This window comes from Electrophorus electricus, chromosome 5 (assembly GCF_013358815.1).
Source record: "Electrophorus electricus isolate fEleEle1 chromosome 5, fEleEle1.pri, whole genome shotgun sequence".
NCBI lineage: Eukaryota > Metazoa > Chordata > Actinopteri > Gymnotiformes > Gymnotidae > Electrophorus > Electrophorus electricus.
This window is the reverse complement of record NC_049539.1, coordinates 11,848,368-11,866,772: the sequence shown is the minus strand read 5'-3', so window position 1 is coordinate 11,866,772 and position 18,405 is coordinate 11,848,368. Positions and strand designations below refer to the sequence as shown.

At 37.0% G+C, this 18,405-nt stretch overlaps 2 protein-coding genes across 3 annotated transcripts; both read left to right on the top strand.

Annotated features, from left to right (window-relative positions):
• Nucleotides 1–1,948: 1,948 nt before the first annotated feature.
• ggctb (gamma-glutamylcyclotransferase b) lies at nucleotides 1,949–4,815 on the top strand. 2 transcript variants are annotated; one of them, XM_027001175.2, is made up of 5 exons: nucleotides 1,949–2,154; nucleotides 3,228–3,352; nucleotides 3,572–3,714; nucleotides 3,810–3,945; nucleotides 4,467–4,815. In XM_027001175.2, the coding sequence occupies exons 1-5, from the start codon at nucleotides 2,085–2,087 to the stop codon at nucleotides 4,620–4,622; spliced, it is 630 nt and encodes a 209-aa protein (XP_026856976.2). In that variant the 5' UTR covers nucleotides 1,949–2,084; the 3' UTR covers nucleotides 4,623–4,815. The 2 variants fall into 2 exon arrangements, with proteins under 2 accessions (XP_026856976.2, XP_026856977.2); XM_027001176.2 differs by having other exon boundaries at nucleotides 1,952–2,154; nucleotides 3,813–3,945.
• Nucleotides 4,816–8,306: 3,491 nt separating this feature from the next.
• Nucleotides 8,307–18,349, top strand: nod1 (nucleotide-binding oligomerization domain containing 1). Its single transcript, XM_027001154.2, has 11 exons — nucleotides 8,307–8,930; nucleotides 9,542–9,716; nucleotides 9,816–11,628; nucleotides 11,776–11,859; nucleotides 11,974–12,057; nucleotides 12,261–12,344; nucleotides 12,446–12,529; nucleotides 12,943–13,026; nucleotides 13,184–13,267; nucleotides 16,363–16,446; nucleotides 17,134–18,349. Exons 1-11 carry the CDS (start codon nucleotides 8,739–8,741, stop codon nucleotides 17,204–17,206), a joined length of 2,841 nt encoding a protein of 946 aa, XP_026856955.2. The 5' UTR covers nucleotides 8,307–8,738; the 3' UTR covers nucleotides 17,207–18,349.
• The last annotated feature ends 56 nt before the right edge of the window (nucleotides 18,350–18,405 follow it).

The following is an 18,405-nucleotide window of genomic DNA, read 5'->3' as shown; positions in this document are numbered from 1 at the left end:
CCCTCCCTTCTCCGGTTTTCCCCTCTCGAGTCTGTCTCTCCCCCAAGGCTTCCCTTAGCCATTTAAGTTCCTCCCCATTTTCTGGTTTTGCTTGGGAAGTTTTAGTTTGAGATTTCCCCAGTGCATCGGGGTTGCCATTTCTTCATGTGGCGTCCTTTGTTCTCCCTTCTTCCACGCTCGGCGTGGTGTTTAGTTTTTTCCTTTTGTTTTACTTGATCCAAGTTCTAACTGTTCTGCACACGGGCCCACTATTGTTAGAGTATGGTTGCTCACCCAGTAGGCTATTGGTGTCCTCACCTAGCTGAGTTGGGTTCAAGCCCACCTTATAAAGTCAGCTTTTGTACCTTAGTAATCTTTCAATTTATATTGGGGTAAATACTGTATATTCATTTAGAGGATGCTCTGCTATCACAAGTCATGACTAGCTTGCAAGCCAGAAGGCTAAACAACCAGATTGAAGGATGGATATTAATATTATCTGGTACTAGCCATAGCCAACTATCTTGCAAAGCCTCTATGCCTATATTTCTCAAATGACATTGTGTGTATGAATAATTGCATTTCATTTTCACATGTTTGAAAAAGATTGATGCCCTATTAACCAAAGCATCACATTTTTCATGAACTGTTCAACACTGTTGCACACACAGGACTGTGTATGTCTGTACTTGCTGTGCAATGGTGATTTAATTTTGCAACTTTTGGAAGAAACCAATACTATAGGGAAATGGAGCATGCTGCTTTTCAAGATATGATCTATGACATAATTACAATATGTTTCACTCATAATATAAAATGACCATAACTTCATAAAATCTAAAAAAAAAAAAGATATCAAAAATCACATGCCCCTATCCAATCTTGAATGGGCATGATGCCCCTGCTTGAAAGTAACATTTGGCTAAATATGCTACTTCTTAATCTTTCATTCATTCAGACCCTATCCCAGGTGAAAATGAATTGGGCTTCTCTGCAGCAGACAGCTGGAAAGAACTGTTTCTGAAAATTGAATGAATTTACCATCACTATTCTCCTTATCCTGCTGCTACATGTTCTACATGTGTTTATAAACAAATTTGTATGATTCATGTAATTTATGCAGATATCGGGATTGGTCTTTTAGTACCATATGTATTAGGCTGTTTATTCATCCTGAATTCTAAAAATCTATTATTTAGTTAAATAACTAAATTCTTAAAGTGTAAGCCATAAGAATTTTATCAGTATTACATTTAGATTTAGATAACAATGCAATATAAGGGAACCATATGTAAAAAATGTAAATAACCATAACTATATTAACAACCTATTTCCTTTATGGAAGAGAATACAGAAATCTCCACAGAGAATACAACAATACTATTTTTTATACAACAATCCTTTTTTTGTGTGCAAATAAAATTAATCATTAGTTTATACAAAATATAAGTAAGTAAATGCATAGGAAAAAAAGGTTTGGCTATAGGCTATTCATAATTCAAGCAAAAGAAACAATTTCCCTCAAAAAGGTTTATATTTACTTATTGTATATAATATTTTAAAGATATTTACTTAAGATCATTTTCTGGTATTATTTCATTTTGATGAGATTTGACGATCAACAGCTCCAATATCTCCTCTGAGCTATTAAATATAACAATTTTTTATTAAAAAAAATAAAAATTCTGGTAGATTATAAAACACATTTACAGAACTTGGCAGACACTCTTATACAGAGTGACATATATATTTACCAGTATATGTGCTCCCTGGAAAGCAAATCCATGAACCTGCTTTTGCTGACACCTTTCTTTACCTGCTCTACCTGGAAGACATAATGCCAGTACTACAAAACTACAAGAGCATGCCTATACAGTGTTGTTAATCATTGTCAAATGTTGCTTTACCCAGAAGCCTCTTCCATAAAATGGCTAAGAAAGAAAACATAATCACATGATCTGAAATCTGACACTCACAAAACAAGCACTGTACAGAAAGTGTTCCCACAGGAATAAAAAAATAAAAAAATAAAACACAGAAGGAATGTTATCCACCCCCTGCATTCACAGATTCCTCTGAAGAAACAGTAGCCTGAAAAAAGAATAATGGCTCTTGGTAAAAGATACATTTTTCACAGTATGTTGATGACTGGGCTGATTCTTCTGCTTATGCTAGGTAAGTGAAGTAAACTCTGGCAAAAATATCTGAAACAGTTTGAAATGTTACACTTATGTCATGCACTTTTCAAAGGAAAGCGCACGTAAGGACTGTGGGAGTTTTTTTCTCTACAGGAACTGGTTGTTTTCCAATTGCTTGGGGTAGTTTTTCTTGTTGGGATTTGCACATATTAGTTTGCATGTTTTAAAAAACTAACTAAAGTAGCTGCATATTTCAACAGAAATGCTGCTCCTTTTCCATTCAATTACTGCTAAATTCTCTAATAATGCTATACAATATAACTGTTTTAAAATAGACAGTAAACTACTGGTAAATTGTTAAATAATAAGGCCTAACTAATGAATTTTAAACCTTAACCTCTTCTGCTACAGTTATTGCAAACTATATACATAGCACAAACCATAAGGACATAGAATGTTTTCACTATCTTAATGTGCAGACTGAGACAGAGAGAGAGATACTGTGTGTGTGTGTGTGTGTGTGTGTGTGTGTGTGTGGTCCAAGGTGTGAAGCTATATTTTCTAAATTTTATATATATATATATATATATATATATATATATATATATATATATATATATATATATATATATATATATATACACAATGGAATCACAATATTGCAGCAATTCATGATACATACACACAAAACCTTTAACAGTGCTACAATTACAGTCATTAAAAACCTTTGCTGGACAATTACTTTGCAGATCTGGATGACTTTGTGTTCTGGGACATGTTTATCTAAAGTTGGGGGCTATGTAATTATAAGATAAAATGAGCCATAAGGTCTCAGTCAGCAGTCTTGCCAGTGTGCAGTAATGTCCAATGACCACTAGAGGGCCGTTCACAGCCATTTACTGTTCATCTTCATGTATTTGGTTTAGTGCAAGCACTGAATGTGTCACCGAAATTAGCACGAGAATGGTTGCCCTATAAATGTAAATTAGAGGTTTTTCCCTCTGTCATGCCAAAGCGTGTATGTGTACCTCCTTTGAATACTTAATCTGTAAGATGTGCTGCACCCTTTCCTCCTGATCTTCACCATGCTGCTTTTCCTTATCCCCACAGAGGCCTTAGGCACTATGGACCACAAGACCACATTTCTCTACTTTGCCTATGGAAGTAATCTTCTTAAGGAAAGACTTCAATTGAATAATCCTTCAGCAAGTATTCAATGTGTGGCCAAGCTTCAGGTATAGCATATGTTTTTTTCCACGCTTACTGAATGAAATCAGCTCTGGCACATATTCAGAGGGATCACTTCTCAAGATTTCAGTGTCATGGTAAAACCTTTAGACCTTTATGTATGTAACCTTCCCAGGAGAGGATGTTAACAAATCATTAACAGCTGCAAAATTACATTTGACTCCATTACTAAAATTCATTAATGTTTAAGACTTTTACTTTTGTAGGACTACAAGCTTGCTTTTGGGAACCATAAGGGGCGGGCCAGTCGCCGGTGGCACGGTGGGGTTGCCACCATTGAGCCGAGTCCTGGGGATGAGGTGTGGGGAGTAGTGTGGATGAACATGACAGACCTGGAGAGTCTGGACAGGTACAACCCTCATAGGGATAGATACTTGTAGACTGATTAGCTAACTACTACTTTTTGTACTTTTTGTGTGATGAGTTTGTCCCTCTGTGTGAAAGTAGACAGGAGGGTGTGAAATTAGGAATATACAGTCCAATAGTGGAGTCTGTATGGGCCAGTGATCAGTACCTCAGCTGCCGCACTTACATCATGAACAACTGTACCCATGCCTTGCCGTCTCCACAATACTTGAAGGTATAGTCTTTTTGTCTGTGTCTAAAAGATAATATTTATTGTATTCAGAAATATGATTGAGACAGCCTAGCTTTGCTTGTGACATCAAATTCCTTTAACGACAGGTATGAGTTTTGAACCCCTACTACAATGCTGTGGTGTTTTTTTCTGGTGTTTTCTCCAGCTTCTTTTATGTGTAAAACACAATATGCTGTGAGCAGCAGCTCAGTCAGTGGCTTACTCGTTGATGATACCCCCCTAAATCAGTTCTGTATCTGAAAGAGATATGTTTCAATCTTGTTTAACAGCGGATTCTAATGGTTATGTTTCTGTATATCGATTCATTACTGCTTAGTCTCATAGTGAAGCAGTCCTTCTCAGTTGGATCCTCCAATTTGGTTGAAACAGGCACTCTGAAAGTTAAATATGTGAATGTGCCCTGAAGCATGTGCAATGATGGACCAAAAATGTTTTTTGCAGCTATGCTTGAACTAATAATATAAGACAACAGAGAAAGAGCATTTGTTTTCCTGGTGTTCTAGGTGATGATGATGGGGGCAGAACAGAATGAGCTGCCAAAGGATTACCAGGAGAAGCTCAAGGCCATTGAAACCAACAAGTATGATAGTTCAGTGTCTGTGATGGAAAAGATAGAGAAATCTCTTAAAAAGAAGAGAAAAAAGCCTACTGATGCATAAGTCTACAGAGGCAGCTGCTCTCGCAAATAACCTGTGTTTAATCACAGATTACCCCCAACAAATATAAACAGCTTTAAATGACATTAACTTGTAACTATATTATCAGTTCGTGTTATTATGACTGAAAAATTATTCAGAATAATTTGTAGTTCTAATATCTTGTAGGAAAATAAAATCTGATATGTCAACAAAATGTGATTATTATTATTATTATTATTGTTGTTATCATTATTATTATTATCAGAATCACTTTACTCACCAATAATTGTCAGGTAAAGGAATATGGCATTCTGAAAACTTCTCAATATTGATAGGAACATATATGCACTGATATAACTAACAATCTATGAAATAAATATAGACTAGAAGGCATAGGGGAGAACATCATAAGTCACAGTGCATAATATACTTAATAACATGGGTGATAAATATGTATGGGCAAACAAGACATAAGGATCTATATGCAAAATTAATTGTAACTGTAAAATGTGGTGTAAATTTGTCAGTTCAGAAGCACAGGCTGTGTGTGGCATATCGACACTAGTTTTAGATGTAAATCTCTAAAAACACCTTTATTTGGTGCATATTTATTTTAGCTACATAAGCCTGCCATATGTCTGGTCTGGTCTGTGCACTGTGGTAGTACACTTCATCAAGGTAGGCTTCATCAACAGAACACTATACTACATTTTTGGAGAGGATTCTTGTTCAGCAGAGAAATTGTTCAGGCACCTATTGGTTTTGGGATTTAGTGCCTTAAATATTTTCAGTTTGCACAACATGGGATTTATAAAACTGACAGGAATACACCTTTAAGTTCCCCACATTGTTGTAAATGACTCATTTATACAACTCTGTTCTAGAGAGTTGTGAAATAGCATATCTGATGGTCCAAAATTGTTTTATAAGGTTAAACAATTTGTCCAGAGACATGATTCATAAAAATTTAGTATTGGGGTAAAGAGAGCAACATTCCTGCTTGCAGAGATTAGTAAATGAAAATATATCACTCTAAAATCAGTAGTGGAATTAAGAGCTGATAACACTAAGAAAAGAATGATAAACAAAAGTCACCTGTGTTCATGTTGTGACATAATGTCTGCACAATCATTGAAATGAAATGAAGAAGGTATGGTTTCATAGGAAAATAGACAAAAATGTTTTACCAAAGCAAGGCAGTACATAAAACAGGAGCAGTCAAGGTAGGTAATGTTGCACTGTTAGGCACAGATGATGGAGGATGTTCCCCTGGAGAATGTCTAACTATTGGCTGTTAAAGAGCATAAATCAATTTTCAATTGAAGTCTAATTTGTCACTGCATATATAATCAATGGGCAACATAGGCAACATGATAGCAGGCATAGTATAGATGAATGAATATGTTTTGACCGTACTGAATACTGTTCTGACCATCTGAGAAGTTCTAATTTTTGCCATTTTTTGGTTATTTGCTCATTTTTTACTTGTATACATGAAGCTTAATATCTTGATATTCTATGAAGCTTGATATCTAATTCAAAGGCAGTATACATGCAAAAACCAAGAAAATGCCCTAAGACTTCAGAGATCAAAATGAATGACATTTAGAAAAGAGTTAGAAAGGCCCACTGTCTTAAAGCAGCTTCACAGGAATCATGGTCTAGACACCTAATGAGCAAAAAAAAAAAATAAAAAAAATGCAAAGAGTGGCAAAACCTTCTTTGTAGTGTAAAAAACCTTTGGAGGATCCATATACTCAAAAGGGAAACCCTCCTTCCTGGGTGATCCCAGTTCACAGTGTCCATAACCAAGTGAATCATAATTGATGTAACAGAGATAAAGTAACACAGTAAACTGTGATAGTACACTTATAGTAAATTCTGTGGCATCCAAGTGGTTAGTCTGCTGGTAATAATTGAAACAATTGATATCAAAAGATCTGCAATAATCCTGGTGTCCTGGTTTACTGCTCTAGACTGGTGAAAGGTTACCACTACTGACTTTTTCAGCACAATTCTGGCTCTGTAAAACTGTATGGTGGTTGGTATAGCATGCTTGGTAACAATGGTGCTGAGGGACTGGGTTCAATCATCTGTATGGATAAGTGCACCATGCTTTATCAACATGAGTCCTTGAGGTAAATTTTATAATAAAATGCAATAAAACATTTCAGCAATAATGAACAAATTACACATGTCTGATTCAAAATCTTAAAACCCAGTTTTCACATGCATCCTGACTCCACACAGGGGAACAATATCAGGGATATGTATGTATTTTGTGCAAACTGAAAGCTTGGTCTGTGTCTTGAATACAAGAGCTTCAAAAGAATTGAAACATTTGAGATTTCTACCATCACTGACTCTTTTGTGCCATGACTATTTCATTCTGTACATCGCCAGGAACAATATATTGGGTTTTTATGTTGGTCTTCCTAACAATCGTATGAAATGCGTATGAAATGCCAAATAATTTATGAAAGAAACCATATGCTTACAATTTGCCCCCACCCACCCATACAAATAGACAGATGAGAGAAATGGATTCAGAGATCCGCTGCACATAATAGAAGAACATTAATTTGATTTCATGCTGGGCAGAGTGACATCTGATCAGGAAGCACAAAGATGAAATACAAAATTACTGATAGAAGGTGTGTGACTATGACCCTGTGCTGTTTGACAACAGTTAGACCAGAGCTGCATGAATTCCAAATCGGTTGTTCATACTGAGTGGCACTGCCACCAATCAGATGTATATCGGATTTCAGTACCACATGAAAAGTGGTCCAAATTTAAATTTAAAATGTCAGATTCAGTGTATTTTTGCTGGTTATACTGCCATCCAAATGCCAAATCTGTGACATATATGAAGGGAAAGATCCAATTTGTGTGATCATAACCTCAGTGGAGCCTTTTATAGGTGAATAATTACGAACTGCAATTCATCTGCTGCTATGCACAGTCTGAGTCACCAGGTACCCTTTTCACTGGTCAATTACTGATCACATGACCACTGCTGGCACTACATACCATCCTCAGCACTCAATGGTAATAGTCATTTTATTGGAATAGTAATGGATGTTGAGCTGGTATGAGTGGCTGGGATCTAAATGTGCAATGTAAGTCACAGCTCTTGGGGCCAAGAATGCGGATTAAGTTAGTTCTTCTCAGTGTCATATCTCTTACTAACAAGTCATTCTAAATTATTTATATAGCCTTCATGGCCCTAGACACTGTTTTTAGCTCTTGAACAGTTTTGCACAGCTATTCTATATCTTTCATTAATTATATTTATTTTTCATTCAACTTTTATTTAAAAAAATATTTCTGTTTTATTCATCTTTAATTGAATGTATTTTCCTTTTTATTTGGAATATTTCATTGTTTTTATGAACCATAGTTTTATGTGTTATTGTAACATTTTTTTTTCTATTTTTGGCAAAAACCTTCCCGAGGTGATAGATCTCTGGATGTAATATTTATTTAAATTATTCTATGTTTGTGTAAATCACTTTGAATCGCCACTGTGTATGAAAAGTGCTATACAAATAAATTTGCTTTGTCTGTGAGCTGGATGACCAGTAGTGTGACTACGAATTCAATAAGGCTGCAACAGTGAGTCAGTCCAAGAAAAGCTTACGTACTCAAATCAGATTTCCTCTGCGTTCAGCCATTTTCACGTTTTACTTCCTGTGAGCGTACAACACCTGCAGACAGCACGAAGCCTTTCTACAATCTCTTTAAATTCCCTTTGTCTTGCGCTGTTATTAACACCGACAATCCTTTTATAAAATTGGCCTAAAGGTGTACGTTTAAGCTTTCGGTTTTCTTTTTAGTTTTCATAATCTTGGTTATTAGGCTAGTTACAAAATGCTTTGCAATGGCTGTAACTGAAACCAAAACTTCAGAATCCGGAATACTCTTGCTGAAGTGGTAGGCTTAGCAAATTTTGTTTAATCGTGTCTTTTACATAGCGGAAATAATTATTGATTTGGCTTTACCCCCTTTCCTCGCCCAGAACATCGGTAGAGACCGAGGACGATTCATATCTTTTTCCACAACGAAATTAACTAATGTACTAACTAGATAAAGTGCTGAGAGCAGAAACGCTCCCTCCGCCAAAAGGGCATATTCATGGGCAGTGTCGGGAAGGACAGCGCTCCGGAGGCCTCTGTCACATCGCTAAGATTACTGACATTACATCGCGAGATTCTAGTGGAACAAGTGAAAAATACACAGTGTATTTTAGACAACCTGAGGATCAATGGCTACATCTGCAACGAAGACATTGAAATCATCCATCGCGCAGCCACCAAAGCTGATCAGGTATTTGGAGCACAACTGGACACACCCATCGAATGACGGCAGAATTTTCGGTTTTACAGTCATCCAAATGTTTAATGTTTAAAAACATTTGTAAAGATTATGACCCGCTCATGTCAAAAGAAGTGCCAGTGATGTACAGTATTGTTCCGATTTTTAACAGCTAGTTCAATTAACAAAAGATAATATATTAAGATACTGTATGTATGTTTCTCAGAACATTATTCTACTTTTATCCTTACAGAATGAGGATGCATATTCGTAGGCATTTATATTTAATAAGGGACTTCAAAAATAAACTTCTAGCATTAGCTTTGTTAGCTATACTGCCTATAACAGCTCTCAAGTCTCACGCGTTGGACCAGATCACATGGTGTCACGCCCAACCAACTCTTACCCGCCAGAGAAAGCGTTGCCGTTAAAGTCGAGTTTATTTCTTTGACTCTATTTGATTTTTGCTATGGTGGTAATAAATAAAAGTACACCGATATTTTGGGGGGAGATATTTTATAGTTACATGTTTTGCATAAATTATTGTATAAAAATAACTAAACCAACAATATAAAATAATATAAAATGTCTTTTGTTTGTTTTTGTTTTGTTTTTTTAAACAGGTACGCAAAATCCTGGAGTTGGTTCAGAGCAAAGGAGAAGAGGCCTGTGCCTATTTTATTCATATTCTCCATGAGGCTTATGATGCATACATTGATCTTCGACCATGGTTTAATACTATTCAGTACATGCCTGCAGACTTTGTGAGGGAAATTCCTGTGATTAATACAGACCCAAGTGAGTGTGTTTTAACAAAATGATTGCAATAATAAACAAATTATTAAGAAATAAATTATTTTGCTATAACATCATGCGCTAACAATTTTATGTCCACAGTTAGCAAATACATTGAGAAGTTGAGGCAGGAGCTTGGGAGAGACACTCAGTTTCTCACCTCCTACTCTCAGCAGGAGGACACTCTACTGGAGGAACTTTACACAGACACACAAATGGAGATGATGAATGACAAAGGTGAGAGCCTTGGGTACTTGGAGAATCTGGATGAGATCCTAGGAGAACAAGGTGTATTCAACCAGCAGGCTGAAACCATATTTATCACTGGTGATGCCGGTGTGGGCAAGTCCGTTCTGCTCCAGAAACTCCAGAACTTGTGGTCCAAGAGGGAGCTGAACACTGAAACAAAGTTTTTTTTCAAGTTCAGATGTAGAATGTTCAGTGCTTTCAAGGATACAGATAAAATCTCTATGAAGGATCTTATCTTCAAGTACAATTGCTATCCAGATGGGGACCCAGACAGTGAGGTCTTCAATTACATTCTACGATTTCCTCAGACAGTTCTTTTCACATTTGATGGTTATGATGAACTCCAAATGGATTTTGATATGGACAGTGTGCCAGAGGTGGTTTCACCTGAGGAAAGTACTCACCCACTTTTGGTTCTTATGAACCTGCTTTGTGGAAAACTGCTCAGAGGTTCCTGCAAAATTCTGACAGCACGGACTGGCACAGACATTCAGAGCAGAATCATACAAAAGAAGGTGGTTCTGAGAGGGTTCTCACCAGACCATCTTAAAAAATACATGGCTCGGCATTTCCCAATGCAGGAACAAAGGGCAGTGGTGTCAGTGCAACTGGATGCCAGTCCTCACCTGTGTGGTCTCTGTTCCATCCCTCTATTCAGCTGGATCATCTTCAAGACCTTCAAGCACCTTCAGTCTGTGTATGATAATTTTGAGCTGCCAGACTCTTGTATCACCCTCACAAATGTGTTCCTGCTGCTTTCCGAGGTTTTTCTGGGCCGTAAAACTAAAAAGCAAGGCCTGCTAAAGAGGAGCATGAGCTGCACTGCTGGAATATTTAAAGCAGGACTGAAGATGCTCACAGCCTTTGCTAAACTAGCTCTGTTTGGGTTGGAGAAGGGCAGCTTCATTTACAGCCTGGAGGAGGTAATGTCCTGTGGACTGAATGAAGAGGATCTACAGGTTGGGTTTCTGAGGCCTGTCAGTCACTATGATGCATGTGGAGGTACCACTACCTTTGAGTTTCTCCATTTGACCCTCCAGGCATTCCTGGCTGCCTTTTCACTGGTGCTTGATTCATACATCACTCCTGAAGGTATTCTTAGGTTCTTTGCCAAATGTGAGTACAATAAGACATCCCATTTACCCTGCCTGTCATGCTTCGGAAGGTCCTCGCATCCTAGAGATACAGACCCTTTCCAAACTAATGAGCATTTTCAGTTTACCAACTTATTTTTATGTGGCCTCCTGTGTAAATCCAATGCTGTGCTCCTGGAGCACATTGTACCACCTGTTTGCCTGAAGAAAAAGCGTGTGGCTCTGAAATCCTACCTGTCTACCAGTGTGAAGACGCACCTCAGGGACCTTCCTCGTTACCCCAGCACAGATATTGAAGGCAATAAGGTGCACGTAATGCCCAACTTCCTGTGGATGCTGCGATGCATATTTGAGACTAATAGTGAAGATGTAGCACGCCTTACAGCCAAAGGCATTTCTGCAGATTACATCAAGCTTGCCTACTGTAATATTTACTCAGCTGACTGCAGTGCCCTGAACTTTGTGCTACATCACCACAGGAAGTGTTTGGGAGTTGACCTGGACAACAATAACATCAATGACTATGGTGTGAAGCAGCTTATACCTTCCTTCAGCAAAATGACTGTTGTGAGGTAAGAAACTGAATTTAACTGATTCTAACTGAGAAGAAAATAATTATAAAGATTTAGGTTGTAGCATGTCTAATTTTGTGTGATAGGATCAGAATAATCTAAAAATTGTACTGGGTGCATTTATTCAGATATTGAATTATCTGTCAGGTTTTGTGTGAATCAGCTCACAGACAGCAGCACTGAAGTTTTGTCTGAGGAACTCATCAAGCACAAAATTGTGAAGGTTTTGGGGTGAGCTAACATGCTGTTTCTTTGGTTAATATAGTGCATATGTAATATATGAATTTTAAAACTACTTAAATATATAGCAGAAATTAATCCTCTCTTGTTGACTTTTACATTTAGACTTTATAAGAATCACATAACAGATGTGGGAGCCAAACATGTGGCACAGATAATTGAAGAATGTCCTCATTTGAAGACACTAAAGTAAGATGCAAAATATCTTACTTGCACTTGGAGATTTGAAGTTGTTTTAAAATTGTTAGTAACTGATTTTTTTTTTGCAAATTATACTTACAAAATGAAATATCCATGTATCCAATTTATATATCAAAATTATCATTTGTCAGTGGTCAGAAAATAGTATGAAATATTTTGTAAAGAAACCAGTTTAAATCTAATTTTTGTAGGATTGGAAGCAACCATATAACAAGTGTCGGTGCAAGGATCCTTGCCCAATCTATTCAGAAAAGCAAATCCATCTATGATGTGGGGTAAGGGGTTCTCTACAGAGATTTGTGACCGCTGAGTCAGAAAATTAAACTTTGAACTTGCCATGTTTTGTGTTAGATATAAGTATTATTTTTGTTTTTAGAATGTGGGGGAACAGCATTGGAGATGAAGGTGCAGATGCCTTTGCTGAGGCATTAAAGAATCATCCCAGTTTGACTAATCTCAGGTGATCTCATTTTTATTTTGTCAAACATGGTTATGCTATATGGAATTAAAGTGCTATGTAATGAAATGTAAGGGGACTTGGACTGTTTTCCTGATTCTCCACAAAAGAGATTAAGACATCAATTTCTTTCAGACCAAAATATACATAAATTGAGGATTATTACCATGTAGTTTGTACTCATCAGATCTCATTGTTCTTAGAGTTTATCAGTTTTTTTTCTTAACTTCTGTTTCAACTATTTCAATTACAAACAGATAGAAGTAGCTGGAGAAATTTCTTACTATCGGTATCATGCCACACTTGAGCATTGAAGGAGAACAAGGATTTTTTAAAACTAAGCTATACTTTGGTCAGTCCAAATGTGATTTTCAATATAAAAATCTGTAACTTGAATATTCCCATTTTATCCTCAGTCTCTCGGCAAATAGCATCTCTTCTCATGGAGGAAAAAGCTTGGCAAGAGCACTAAAAGAGAACTCCAGCCTTCATATTTTCTGGTGCATCTTTTATCTTCTGAGATCTTTCTGTGCATTCAAATACTAAGAAAAATAAGCTAAATATATACATGAATGCATATTACATATTTACCAGAGGCCTTGTTAACTATGCCTTCATGTAATTTAAATTATTTTTGCCTTGTGAATTTTTTTTTAGGTTGATTCAAAACGCAATTTCAGATGATGCCGCATCAGACTTGGCTGAAGCTTTACGGAGTAACTCGGCACTCACCCATTTTATGTAAGACACACCAGGTTCTTGCACTCTCTTAATAAGTAGCATTAAGGGAAGATTCTAAAAGGAAAAATGTTTATTTTACCATTTTTCAAAAAATATTCTCTCTACACTTTTCAGAGTATTTTAAAAAATATTTTGCCTTTTTGTGTAAAACATGCTTATAAAGTACTTAAAAATTGGCTCTCATTCATTGGTACCCAGTTTCAGCTTCAAAATGGTCTTGAACAACCCCAGGCATTCAAAAATTCACTTGGTTAAGTGCACTTGGGTACTTATACACTTCAGTGATTTCTTGTAACCTCCCACATACAGTGATTTGGGATGTTGTAACCTCAACCACTATATTGGTTGTGAAGCTGTGAACTGTTAGGCAAACAAATTGGACAGCAATGATTTTTGATTATTTCTCAAATTAATAAAGGTGCAAGGTAGATTTTATATAGGTTCACAAGTGTAATGGCATAATTTAGAGCAGTAAATGACCTGTAATAAATTGTCTTTTTGTATTATGTTTTTAATTCCTTCAGATTAGATTGAGGCAAATTTTATTACATTTTAAACCAGGCAAATACACTATATGATCAAGTAATTGAGTCACATCTTAATAATTTCTCATAGATTTCCTTGACTTCTGCTCCCTCTATTTCAATATTGCCAACTGACAAGGGCCTTCCCAAAATGTTGCTACAAAGTTGGAAGCATATAACCTACCCTGAAAAAAACCCTGAAAAACAGCCTCAAACAATTGTCCTTCCTACATCAAACTTTACTGCTGGCAGTATGTAGGTAGAATTCCCCTGGCATCTGCCAAGCCCAGATTTGTACATCAGCCAGATAGTGAAGTATGGTTTATCACGTTATTGAACACTTTCCACTGCTGCAGAGTCCACATTTATGGTCACTATAAGCTAAGCCAACCATCACTGAAATGATCTTAGGCTTGAATGTAGCTTCATAACCATGGAAACCTATTTCATGATGTTCCTAATGCACAGTTCTTGCAATGATATTGCTTCCAGAGGCAGTTTGTAATTCTGTACTTATGCAGTAGAAGACAATTTTTCAAGCAATTTTTATGCACTCATGCAGTGACCCCACTTTGTGATTCTGCATGGTCTGCTACTAGACACTTCTATTTCACAGTAATGGCACTTACAGGGCACATCTAGCAAAGCATAAATTTCACAATCTGTATGGGGAATAGGTGGCAACCTTCAAAAGTCACTGGGCTCTTCTCTATGAACCATTCTACTGTTAGTCATGGGTTTGTTATGCTATACTAGTTAGAAATGGGTATGGATGGAAAGAAAACAGAAAGGGGAACTTATCCACAGGACCAATTGGAAAATAAAAAGGGAACAATAGCAGCACACCTACAGTCAAGCATGACAATGAAGTAGATGGACAGGGGGGACCTCACCTGATGTGGTAGGGGCAGGGGATGTAGCAGGCCTGCAAGTTTCATTCGAGGGCTCCTCCTTCCAAGTGCAGACTCCACAAATATCTGCACATCCTGACCAAGAGTGGGCCACCAGAAGCACCACGCAATGAACTCTTGGGTGCATATGGTGCTAGGGTACCCCAAGAGGGTACAAGGGGGGTGTATGCCCCCAGTATTTGCCAATGGATTCAGGGTCTGGTTTGGACTGAAGGTCCACCACTTGCTGAAAGTTCTGCAAGTTCTTATGGTCAGTCCAGAAAAAACTACTTTTATGACCAGAAGCTCCTGGTTTCCCATGTTAAAGAGTGCAAGAGAGAGCAGGTGGGAATACTAGGCTCAGGGGTGGAACTTCTGACTGGACCCTGATCACTGAGCAATCACTTCCCCTACACTGCAGTGTCCATCTCAGAGGTGTCTACTTCCATGAGGAAAGTGAGGGCTGGGTCAGGAATAAATAGGACTGGTTCAGACATTAGTCTCCCTTTAAGACTATCAAATGCTTTCTGGGCCTGCTCCATCCACTGGAATGGCCTGGCTGCTTGCAGGTGAGGGATGAGGCCAGGCTCTGAACCTTTATGTACAGGAAGTTAACCAAAGAGTGAATGTCAAGTCGTGCCTTTTCTTCTCCACATTTTTGCAGTCCTGTTGAGTATTCATAAAGAATTTTGATTATTGGGGCATGACCACTGAATTGTTTTGCTATCTGCAGTGTGCCAAATCCCTCGAATTGGCAGTTACAATTGACTTTTCAGTCTCTGTTCAGTCCAGTTGTCCTGAGGTAGACAAGCCACCTAATATGGGTTTTAAACGACAGGGCAATAAAAATTTCCATGAATGATATATCATTTAAATAATGTTCTATATTAAATAAGACTGTACATATTTTAAAAGTAAAATCAAACATCTAAAATATGACCTCATGAACATTCCGCTTCAGTGACCAGCAGTAGTCTGCCAACATAGAGGACTTTCCATACTATATAAGACATATGAGTGTGCTGGGAAAAAAGTGTGATAACATATTTTCATTCATCATACAAAAATGTATAATAGATTTATTTATTTATTGCAGAAAGCAAAACTATTGACCAGTGTAATTATGCACATCTTTAGGGACTTAATCTCTTTAAGCCACATGCTCCCTCATTAAACAATTAAATTCACCTGAAAAGAATGATACCCATTTAGCATTCAGGTTTATGTGGTTAAGAGTTGGCTCCTATGCATAGAAATAATGATCAGCTCATGATACTTACTTACCTAATATTTGTGGATGCAATATAAAAAATAAGCTGCATGCCTCAGTCAATTAAAACTCAGGTTGGCAGTTAACACTGAAGCTTCTCTGTGATCATGTAACATATATTTGAACCACTGATGTATAATAAAGAATGTCTTTATTATAGATGAGTGGTGTGAACCACACCTGGAAAGTTTTGAAACACCAGTGGTTCAAAAGCTCGAGTTGGCTTTGAAATAGAGCCTCCTATCAATATCTCTAATGTGAATCGTAAGAGAACTGCCAGAGAATATTAACTTTAGCTAGCTGACTCTCTTCAGTGGCCTGTGGGTAGCAAGGTAGCCATGTTTTTAGTGGTATGGTAGTGTCTCTAAACATTTTTTTTGTGTGTGTTTTATGCTTGTGCAACTTCCACAGGTTAATTGATAATCAGCTGACTGTTCTTGGGGTTAGACTTATGGTTGAAGGCCTGGCTCACAATACATCAGTAAAAGAAATCAAGTAAGTTTGAAATTTCTCCCAGGTCTTAGTACTTTTTATGTTTATTCTAAACATACTGTTTGCAATTAAAACTATCTGTAAAAAGATGAATCATCTGATTTGCAGTTTTGATACTGAACACATTTGAACACGGCAAAGGGTTCTGTTCTGACAAATTCTGTAACAATTTCTTGGTGATTGCTTACAGATAAATTAACATAATTTTGGAAAGTTTTGTGCTTGCTTATGCGATTTGGTGCCTGAACTTTGCTTCTTTGTAAACTAATTGTCACTTTGCTAGCTATACTACACTGCAGTGGTAGCAGTAGGTAAATGCAGATAGAATGATTAACTCTAATCTTTTTGTAACTAAGATTAGTAAATATCAATATCAAAGCTCAATGCAATGTTCACTGTCTGAAAATAGCAATTACCCAGAATTTGCTGGTGTTTGCTCTTTTCATTGTAAGTTAAACCAACTGGCTAAGAAAAAAGTTAAACATGTGACAAGGCTTACTTTCATCTAGGATTTGAACTGATGTTCAAATGTAAAAGTATGAGCATCAAAACATAGGACATGACTAGCTAGCTAATGCTAACAATAATTTATACAGCATTTTATAGCCAGTTAGTGTGACTGCCCAGTGCTGGCTTTTTCTTAATGTGGTGTGTTTGTTTTTTGGGGGGTTGGCTTCCACCCTTCTACAGTTTGAAAGGAAACCCTGTCTCTGAAGAGGAAAAGAAGCTCTTTGAAAATGAGAAAAGACTTCGCTTCCACTAAGAAAATACAAGACTTTGGAATGGGTTGTTCTGGTATATGAGACATTCTATACTACAAGTAGTGTGGAGGGTATGAATCTTCAGTCACGCATCTTCAGGCATTAGGTACATGGAAACCCCACCATTGAACTTGGTTCAATGATTGTGATGTCTCATCAATATATTTTTGGGAGTACCTAGTGAATTCACAGAATGAGGAATATGTATAACAACCTGGCTACACAAGCACAGCATTGCTGCTATATATGCATACCAGATTCATCCATTCTAGAGTTTACCCTAAGAAAAAGTATAGATGTCAGTCACACTCACAACCATAGACATTTTAAGAGATCTGTACTTCAAAAGGTTCTTTTTTAATGCCACATTTCTGTACACAATTTTTACATAAATGGAATGACATAACACACTATATATGTATATCACTTTAAAACTATTGACCTTGTACATGTATAGTATCATGAGGAAGAACATTTGTATCTCTTCTTATAGAAACTCTTTTCTGCAAGTGCCAAATGGCATTCAGGCTACACAGCTTGGAAAGCCATCTTAAGAGCAAATAAGGCATCGTGCCTAATAACTCAGTTAAGTACTACAGAACACCAGTAAAAGATGGTTCCATAAGGTAGATTTAGACTTTGTTCTGACAGATTAACCCAGGGCTCAGATTAGCCTCTAGTAAAAGCAGCAAATTATACTATGTATAATAAAATTAAATACAATTTTGATATATTTGGATTAATTATTTAATGATGTAGTATCCAATGCACTTTGCTGATTAGGTCAGAATGAGTGCTCTGTGTGGTTCCTCAGTCAGAAAACCACATCAGTGCCCAGCTTTGGAAAGAGTAGGAACATGCTGCCAAATATTCTACTAGAATAAATCATATCTTGAACATAATCCTTGTCTCAAAAAGAGCTTTATCTTCCCATCTGCAAATACAGTTAGCAGCTTTCACTTTGCACATATAGTACTACATTACAATTAGGGCATATCACAGTCTTATGCTTCAATGAGCTCCACAGAATCTGTGCAAAATCAGATATATGCTTCCTCTATCAACTGTTCAATACTACCTGTAACCAAGTTCAGCACTGTTCTATACACTGACAAAGTATACTGAATAAATCCTATGTTGAATCATTTGTGGTTGTTTTTCAATTGTAAAATTGCCCTTATAGACTAAGGATATAAAGGAA